General features: G+C 49.6%; 1 protein-coding gene across 5 annotated transcripts; it reads left to right on the top strand.

Annotated features, from left to right (window-relative positions):
• The first annotated feature begins 4,706 nt into the window (after positions 1–4,706).
• ERAL1 (Era like 12S mitochondrial rRNA chaperone 1) lies at positions 4,707–8,946 on the top strand. Of its 5 annotated transcripts, none has more exons than XM_081580323.1 (11): positions 4,707–4,850; positions 6,135–6,262; positions 6,381–6,458; positions 6,878–6,924; positions 7,089–7,150; positions 7,323–7,435; positions 7,521–7,769; positions 7,894–8,043; positions 8,153–8,233; positions 8,340–8,390; positions 8,487–8,946. In XM_081580323.1, the coding sequence occupies exons 2-11, from the start codon at positions 6,170–6,172 to the stop codon at positions 8,886–8,888; spliced, it is 1,326 nt and encodes a 441-aa protein (XP_081436449.1). In that variant the 5' UTR covers positions 4,707–4,850; positions 6,135–6,169; the 3' UTR covers positions 8,889–8,946. The 5 variants fall into 5 exon arrangements, with proteins under 5 accessions (XP_081436449.1, XP_081436448.1, XP_081436451.1 ...); XM_081580322.1 differs by having other exon boundaries at positions 4,707–5,008; XM_081580325.1 differs by having other exon boundaries at positions 4,707–5,008; positions 6,381–6,455; positions 8,340–8,946.
• Positions 8,947–9,472: the final 526 nt, after the last annotated feature.

The following is a 9,472-nucleotide window of genomic DNA, read 5'->3' as shown; positions in this document are numbered from 1 at the left end:
AAGGTAGCGTGGGTTACTAAACGCGGTGCCTATAGGGGCCGTAGACTTAATCGTACTTCCAGGATTCTGGATCCCGCTTGCACTTGAAGGATTGAATGCTCTGAGATGACCACTGATAATAAATTTAGGTTTCTTTCAAGAACACGATCACATCTAAAATGCATTTAGGGGTAACTGTGTAAGAGGTAACTTTGACATCCCTGAATACTCTAATGCTCAGAAGCCCTGGGGACCTTGTCAGGGAGCTGACTACACCTCGAATGCACAGGGACACTGCTAAGTTCAGTCTGTTTATCAAGCACATACAGTTTATGGAATGAAAACGCTCCCGGCATCTCATATGTACCATCAAGGGGCTTATCAGGTTAATAGTTCCCTACTTCCCAACTCTTATTGTGGAGTCTGACTCTTGCAAATTGGTAAAAACTAGGCCGTTAGCCCAAGGAAAACCAGCTATCGGCCTCTAGACCATCACCTAGACCCTTGCCTTAGCATAACCCAACAAGAGATTAGGCTCAATTCAGTCCCAGGAGTTCAACAATGCAAACTTTTTTTTTTTGGCCTTATCTCATGGCTTGTGGCATCTTACTTCCCCAATCAGGATGGCACCTGGATCCTGGACAGTGAAAGCGGGGAGTCCTAACCACTGGGAATCCAGGGAATTCCCCTCCACAATACAAACTTGAAAGCTGCAGCCAATGCACTGCAGTCAGAGGGAAGCGGAGATACAGGACTAAACTCTCCTTATCACCATGACTCTTCCTTCCTACCTCTAGCCTGGTCTCCTCTCTACAGTTCAGAGTCTGGAGGGATAGAGACCAAGAGTTATTACTTGTAAAAGTATTATCCTTTGGAATGAGAGCACATTTGGCACCAGAGGGGAATTGCAGAGCCAGAAAGGAAGAAGAATTAATATTGATTCTATGTCCTGATGAATGGATAACTAAAAAGAAAGCCATAGCTGACCCTGAAACTTCTGGGAACTGTGCCTTCTTAACTCCCCCACCACATGCAGTCCCAGGGAAGGCCTGCTACAATCTATATGCAGATGGCATATCTTCTTATATTTGAACTGTAAGGATCTCTGGAACCATTTCCCTATTTAAATTTCTTACCCAGGGCAGAATTGTGATTTGTTTTTTGTCTGCCAAGCATTCACTCACTATATCTCATGATAATCATTCAAAGAATCACCCCTATTCCATTTTCAGACCATGTGGATGAGCACATAAGCTAGATCCCAAGTCATTCAGCTCATAACATTCCTTAAGTTAGAATGGTAGTTTCATGGATGGGCATGTAACCCAGTCAGAGTCAAAAATGCACGGAGTTCCTTCTGGGAAAGTCTGTTGCCCTTTCCCACTAACACTGGATATAAGAAGATGTATAATAATATCTGATAGTGCTGCAACTGTGTTGACACCATCAAGGGAGCACAAATCCAAACACAGATATAATTTATTCACTCACCGAACAATGTGCCAGACACTGTTCTAGGTGCAGGAGACACAGCAGTGACATATATACATATACAAATTATATATATATTCTTTGTTCTCATAGAACTTATAATCTAGTAGAGGACATATAACAATAGGAGCAGGCACACAGCATTTACAATGTGCTTAGTACTGTTATAGGTAAACACTTTACACATATGTGTGTGTGTGAAAGTTGCTCAGTCGTGTCTGACTCTTTGAGACCCCATGGATTGTAGCCCATCAGGCTCCTCTGTCCATGGAATTCTTCAGGCAAGAATATTGGAGTCGGTAGCCATTCCCTCCTCCAGATCTTCCTGACCTAGGGATCATACTCAGGTCGTTTGCATTTCAGGCAGATTCTTTACTGTCTGAGGCACCCAAAAAGCCCACTTTACACATATAAGTACTCTTAATTGTAACAACCCTCTTTTATAACAATAATCCCATTATGCCTATTTTATAGATGAGGAAACTGCAGTAAACAGAAGTTACTTGCCCTGGGCCACACAGTAAATAATGGGGCTGAGAACCAGAGCCAGGCTGTCTGGCTCAATTATCTGTGTGCTCAATCAGTATATTGTTAACTGCTTTGTCATAGGAGGATAAAGGATCCTACAAGAAAATGTAACCTGTCATGGAAGAAACAGCCTATGGAAAGACCTGGAAGTGAGAGAGAATACCAGGCAATTGGGGGACTAAAAAAAATTCAGTTGAGCTCAAAAAGAAGAGTAAGAGATGAGACTGGCAAAGTAAGCTGGAGCCACATTAACTGGTTTACACTTTATCATGAAGGCACTGAAGCAAGGAAGTTACTTGGTTAGATTGGGGCCATCAGGAGACAGGTAAGACCCTGAAGAGCCCTGAGCAGTTTCTTATAGCATTCCAGACACTGCAACAGAATCATTGCAGGAGTGGTAAATGCTGTGAAGAAAAGCCTGCCCAAGAAAGTGACATTTTAGCTAAGACCTGAATGGGGAGCAGAAGCCAAATCTAAAACATAGGAGGCAAGAGCAGCAGGTGTAAAGGCCCTGAGGCAGAAATGAGCTTGGTATAATCAAGAGATGGAAAGAAAGCTAGTTTGCCTGATGCCTTGGGAGTAGAAGTAAGCAGAGCTAGATGCATGCAAGGATTTGGACTTATCTAGCTGTAACTGGAGTCCCTTGGAAGGTTTTAAGCTCCGTCTTCTTCAAATTCTATCTCCTTAGATCTCTGGAATCCATCTGTTTCTCTCCACCACCTTCACTGCACTATTTTAGTGAGAAGGATAAAATGACACCTATTAGAAAAGGACTTGGAGGATCAGGGAAGGTTTTTGTTTTTTTTTTTAACTCATTTCCCATAAGTTTTTATGTTATTCCTGAGATTCTTCCAGTGTTATCTGTTGCCACCACTGTGGTACTTAGTATGTGTTCCTTGGGTGATTTTGCATTTATGTAATTGAGTTCTTCAACTACTGTTTAACCTGAAATTCCCCTTCATTTTAATTGCAGTTGAAATGGTATTTCACCTAACTGTTCATGAAAGACTATTTCTATTTTTCTGATTGTTGGCTGTCTTGTATTTAGTAGCATCTTGTTTTTTGGACACCCATATGCCCCAAGAACATCCGGAATATCATGTTCCAAAAAGGCCATTTCTTCTACAGAGAAGGCAGCCTGAAAGCTGGAGCCTGACACCATTTGCAAATCATCAGTGCATTTGGCTGCCCCAGGCTCTGTCAATCTGTATCACTTAGAGCTTATCGAACACTCAGCCTTCATTCCCACAACAGCGTCTGCCCAGTTGGTTCTTACCATCCTCCAACAATTCTCCCCTCTCTGTCCTATATCATCAATTTCTTCCTCTTTACTAGGTCGCTACCATAAGCAAACAAAAACCTCCCATCTTAAAAAAAAAAAAGTAAATCCTCTCTTAACTCCACTCCTCTTTCCCTCTCTTCTGTTATCACTCTCTCTTGCTCTGCTCCTCTGGGAAGTTTCCCCTGTGCTAAATCGCTTCAGCTGTGTCCGACTCTTTGAGACCCCATGAACTGTAGCCTGCCAGGCTCCTCTGTTCATGGGATTCTCCAGGCAAGAATACTGGGATAGGTTACCATGCCCTCTGCCAGGGGATCTTCCTCACGCAGGAATTGAACCCAAGTCTCTATGTCTTCTGCATTGGCAGGCAAGTTCTTTACTACTAGCACCACCTGGGAAGGTCCGGCTACCCTCAATTCCTCTCCCCTCACTCTCTCTTAAATCCACTTGGTTTAGGCTTTCACGCAAACCATCCCACTGAAACTGGCCCTGTCAGGTCACAGGTAGGGTATCTCTCTCTCTCTCTCTCTCACACACACACACACACACGAAGCCCCCAGGATACAAGTCCCGTGCTGGAGATTTTTGTCCGTTTTGTTCCTTGTTGTATCCTCAGCACCTCCAATCCTCGCGACATTTCTCTCTCAATTCCAAAAGTCTGACTGAGGCGTCAAAGGATGAAGGGAGGGCTTAGGGCCACAAATCAGCCAAGGTATATCAGGATCCTCAGGCAGCTAAGACAATCCCGGAGATCCTAGGTGACTAAGCAGCTTCTCCCTTTGCAGACCCTCTGGTTTTTCTCCAGAAAGGAATGGCCTCAGAGAGGAGGTAGTAGCCGAGGTTTATAGGAGGGAAATCCGGGTTTGCTGCTCATCGGGACCACAGACCCACCGACCACTCCTTACAGGAGGCTCCCATAAAGCTAAGGCACAGATTGCCGGAGGCCGCTGCCGACGCTAGGCCAAACCAGAGGGCCACTGGGCGGGGATCCTGCAAGCCTCTGGCTGGAGAGGACTAAAAAGAACCTCAGCGGGAGCGGTACAAGGTCCCACGCCCCGGGATCATTCCTCCTACGCTGCGCGAGTTTCTCCAGCTGACAGAAGTCGGACGCTAAGGGAAAGATTTTGCCGCTCGGCCTCGTCGGAGATGTAGTCTTTCATAAGGCAGGGTAGAAAGGCCTTTTACAAAACTTTGCCAGGAGAAGAATAAAACACGATGCGTATCGGAGTTCAAAACGATTGTGATGCTCACACAAACTCTGAATACACTTTCTCCCCTTTTCTTAGCCTCGGGCCGTCTCCAGAGAGGATCCCCAGCCCACCTCCAACGTCCCATGCTCCTCCGCTCTGTTTGGGCCGATCTAGCTTTCTCCCCCTCTCTCGCCTCTCCGCCGCGCTGTCCAATCGTAGGTGCGTTCCCAGCAGTTCCCGGAGTGCCTTGCGTCTGCCATGGCTGCCTCCAGCTGGCGCGGGACTGTGCTCCTTCGAACCGTGTCGGGGCTCTGGCAGCCAGGTGCTGATGCCGCGAGGGAATGGATGACCCGGCTCCCCTTGCTCTTGGGCTGTCAGCGGAGGTGCGTTTCCTGTGTCGCGGGCCCGGCCTTCTCTGGTCCCCGCCTGGCTTCGGCTTCACGCCCTAATGGCCAGAACTCAGCCCTGGATTGCTTCCTCGGACTCTCTCAACCAGACAACTCATTGCCTTTACGCGTCCCCGCCGTGTCCGTGCACAGAGGTAAAGAACGCAGATAGATTTGTTCGCGACTGTCACGGCTTTAGCACGGCAAGTCCCGTGTTAGGGAAACCCCTCAGTCTCTGGGGCTATCATCTTTGGCTCTATATTGTAGAAAACGATCTTGAGGCCCTGAGAGATAGAGGCGAGCGGTGAAGGATCTCACAGGAAAGAGATATAAGGTTCTAAGAGTTTTCGAGCTAGAAGGAACCGATCTAGTCCCAACCAGTGACGCCCACAAAGAGCAAGAAATTGAAGGGCCACAGGCATGGCAGAGTTGTGGCTCTCTCTCCCAACATGGGGCGCAAACTCGACCCCAGAGTGCCCCATCTACTTATTAAGACACGGAGTTACAGTTGGTCCTTGAACAACTGGGGGCAGAGATATTAGAGATGCTGAACCCGCGCAATCAAAAGTCCTTGTATAAGGTATTATTGGCCCTCCATATATGCAGTTCCTCACATACCCACAATTCCAGATCCAAGGATTCAACCAAGTGCAGAAACTAACGTTTAATGGGGGGAGACGGGGCAGAATCCTGTGTGTAAGTGGACCAGCCCAGTTCAAACCCATGTTGTTTAAGGGTCAACTATAAATAGCACTCTCTATTCTTCAAGTAGCATAGACGAGAGGCTGAACACAAAAACTGGTCATTGCGATGCAGTGTCATGGGAGCGAATACGAAAGACTGAGAAAGCTTGCAGAGCCTTCATAGTACCCTTAGTAGGGTGAGACAGCTGAGGGAATTTCTGGCTTTATCTGGTATGGTGATACTTTCATACATGTGCATACATTTACCGGGCACAACTACACAATATGATTCCACAAGGTTATTGAGTGCCAGGCATTGTGCCGAGAGGTTTTACACAACTGTCAGTTGTCAAAAGAAGGTTATACAGTAATTAAGTACCATTGATATCATTTCTGTTTTACATATGACAAAACGAGAAAATTTGATAAAGGCATATAAACAAACTAATGGGCAAACAAAATCTCAAAGCCAGGTCTCGACTTCAACCTGGTGCGCTAATCTCTCATCTGTACTCCTTTTGTGGACAGGTAGGGCTATGTACCTGACGGGGGATCCAGATTGCACTGCCTCTCACTCCCCTCATGTCCCCACATGCAGATGAGCAAGATCTCCTCTTGGTCCATCGCCCCGACATGCCTGAGAACCCCCGAGTCCTACGAGTGGTCCTTCTGGGTGCCCCAAATGCAGGGAAGTCTACACTCTCCAACCAGCTGCTGGGCCGAAAAGTACGCTGCATCCTTGACCCTTCCCCCTCCCCTTTTCATTTCTCACTTCTTACTGTGCCTTCGTGGATTGTTCCAGAGGGATCCAGGACCTCACTTGGGATTTCTTTCTTCCTGGCAGGTGTTCCCTGTCTCCAGGAAAGTGCACACCACTCGCAGTCAAGCTCTGGGGGTCATCACAGAGAAAGAGACCCAGGTGGTGGGTACTTGCAATGGATGTCCAGCAAACAGGACAGAGGGTGAAGCTAAGACAGTCTCCCTTAATGATTGAACCCTTCGAAAATGATATTTAGATTCACTTTTCTTAGGGAAGGGGGCGCTTCTTCCTTTAGACTTGGAGGAGTTCTCTCTCTTGCCTTACCCCTCTGGTATCTAGTCACAGAGGTCTCATTGCCTCTTTACTGCTTCCTAATATTACATATATTCACAGTTGTCCTCTTGCTCCTGGATCCTGTGTATTGACAGAAGTAAAACAGAGCTGGAGGATAGAAATCTAAAGTCAGCTCAGCCAAGAAGTGGGGGCAGGCTCCTGACATCAAGGGTGGGTGGCTTTTCACTCCCTAGTCATAATCTTTCCTCCTGGGGTGGGGGATCTGGGCATCTCTTTCCTGATTTTAGATCCTACTTGACACACCTGGCCTCATCAGCCCTGCTAAACAGAAAAGGTAACAGCCGGGGGAACACGGAGTCATGGGCGGGGAAAGGTATTGAAGAGAGAGTGGGGAAATTCCATCCTAGGGGCTGGAAAACCCCCTTGTCACACCTCACCCCTCTCCAGGAATGCATCACTCACCAGACCCTTCCTGACCTATGCGTGTCTGTCCCTTAGGCACCATCTGGAGCTCTCTTTGTTGGAAGATCCGTGGAAGAGCATGGAATCTGCTGACCTGGGTTAGGCTCAGGCTAGGAATCTGAGGCCCAGTTTACATGGTCATGGCCTGTCATTCCTGGTAGTTTGGGGGGTTGGGGGTTGGCCAGATCCCATACCCTGGAAGTTTTTCTTGGGGGGTGTGGGAAAGAGTGATCATAACCTTGTCCTCCTCCATACACTGCCCACTTCCAGTTGTGGTACTTGTGGATGTCTCGGACAAGTGGACTCGGAACCAGCTCAGTCCCCAGGTGCTCCGGTGCTTGACCCAGTTTTCCCAAGTCCCCAGCATCCTTGTCATGAACAAGGTGAGCCCCACCTACTTGAGGAAGAGGTCTGCTTCAAGGCCCCCATCTCACTGACCACCATCTTCTGCCCATCGCCCACCCCCAGGTTGATTGCCTGAAGCAGAAGTCCGTTCTCCTAGAGCTCACAGCCGCCCTCACTGAAGGTGTAGTCAACGGCAAGAAGCTCAAAACGAAGCAGGCCTTGCGCTCACAGCCGGGCACCCACTGCCCTAGCCCAGCAGCTCAGGACCCAAACCCACAGCCTGTGGGAGACCCTCAGCGGATGGGCTGGCCCCACTTCCAGGAGATCTTCATGTTGTCAGCCCTAAGCCAGGAAGATGTAAAAACACTGAAGGTCAGTTAGCCTGCCCCTTGGTGTCCACCAGGTGAAGACAAGCCTCGGAGTTCCTCCTGGAAGTGAGAGAGAGGGAAGTCCCGCTTGGGACTGATATGCTGACCTCTTCCCTCTCTGCCCTTAGCAATACCTCCTGGCACAGGCCCGGCCAGGGCCCTGGGAGTTCCACAGTGAGGTCCTCACCAGCCAGACGCCTGAGGAGATCTGTGCCAACATGATCCGAGAGAAGCTCCTGGAGTACCTGCCCGAGGAGGTGCCCTACAATGTACAGCAGGTGTGGGCACAGTGAGGGGTCCAGGGGCTCCACCTGGAGCAGGACAGCTAGGTCCCCAAGAGCAGGGCTAGGGGACCTGCCTGACCAGTCACAATGTCTCCCTGTGCAGAAAACAGTGGTCTGGGATGAAGGGCCAAGCGGGGAGCTGGTGATCGAGCAGAAGCTTCTGGTGCCCAAAGAATCTCATATGGTGAGCAGGGCTGAGCTTGGAAGAGGGACCAGGACTCTGTTAGGCAGGGGTGCTTCCCGACTGCCTGATAGCCAGCTCACGGCCCTCTCTTTTACCCCACCCTCAGAGGATCCTGATCGGTCCGAAGGGGTACCTGATTGCTCAGATTGCACAGGAGGTGGGCCGCGACCTCATGAACATCTTCCTCTGTGAAGTTCAGCTCCGCCTGTCTGTGAAACTCCTCAAGTGACCACCTTCCGCTGTCTTTTCCAAGATGTCCCTGCCCAAGCTGCTGGTTGGAGCCACTAACCAGAACTGCCTGCAGGGCCTGGGGACAGGCATGGACACCAACAGGCTGACCGACTGCTGGCTGGCCTGGCCAAGTCTGCACCACCCCTGCCGGGTCATGCCTTCCTGCTGGAGGAAGGAACCTGCATTAGCTGGGTTCCCAGGTTGTTCCTCTGCCTGGGGCTATAGCTACTTGGGTCTTAGAAGCTGGCCATTTGTTGCAGAGCACTGCTCCCCACTGGCTTTGGGCCCAGAGTCTCTGAGTTGCCAGTTGTCAGCAAAGAGGAGACCTTTCCCCTCTCCACTCAGTTCGTCCACCTGGCAGCTGTGTAAGGACCAATGTGTCCTGAGTGAGATAGTGCCCCCCATCTACTCCTCAAGTCCTTGATCCCTCACACCCCATCCCATCTACAGTCTCAAATGCGAATAAAGTTCAAAGACAAACATTCTGGTTCTCATCTTTATTTCTTTAGAACAGGAAAGAGAAAACTCACCCCTTCCCTCACCCTCACCCCATGACCTGAGCTGGAGCCTCCCTCCCTTTGGTAGTCTGCTCCAGGGACCCGAGCAATCTTCTTGGCACGTTTTCTGGGTGCAGCAAGAGAACCGTTACCATTACTAAACTCAGTAATGGTAACGGTTTCCTCGCCACCCCCAAGTGCCCTGGCGGTCGGCAGGCTGTGATAGGCTGAGCAGTGAGCGTGGTGGGCTTATAGCAACCCCTGGCCTCCTCCGCTGGCTCCAGAGCTGGGAGCACCCGGACTAGTACATCATCTATACTGTAGTGTCTTATCGCAAACTTACAGTATATGATGATATCCTAGTCAGGGCCCTGCGGGAGGCGCAGGGAGCATGACTCAGAACACGGCGGCGGCGGCGGGGCAGAGAGAGCCAGGCACTGGGGGCGGAGCAGGAGGGCCAGGCTGGCAACACAGAACTCCCCACTCCCTGGGAGATGTCTTGACTCTCTGG

This window comes from Giraffa tippelskirchi, chromosome 3 (assembly GCF_054371585.1).
Source record: "Giraffa tippelskirchi isolate mGirTip1 chromosome 3, T2T-mGirTip1v1.2.pri, whole genome shotgun sequence".
Classification (NCBI taxonomy): Eukaryota; Metazoa; Chordata; class Mammalia; order Artiodactyla; family Giraffidae; genus Giraffa; species Giraffa tippelskirchi.
This window is presented reverse-complemented; position numbering and strand designations above follow the sequence as displayed.

Coding starts and splice junctions, on each gene's coding strand:
- ERAL1 (XM_081580322.1), top strand. CDS start 4,726: ATGGCTGCCTCCAGCTGGCGCGGGACTGTGCTCCTTCGAACCGTGTCG. Junction 7,436..7,520: donor GCATCCTTGTCATGAACAAG/GTGAGCCCCACC, acceptor GCCCACCCCCAG/GTTGATTGCCTGAAGCAGAA. Junction 7,770..7,893: donor AAGATGTAAAAACACTGAAG/GTCAGTTAGCCT, acceptor CTCTGCCCTTAG/CAATACCTCCTGGCACAGGC.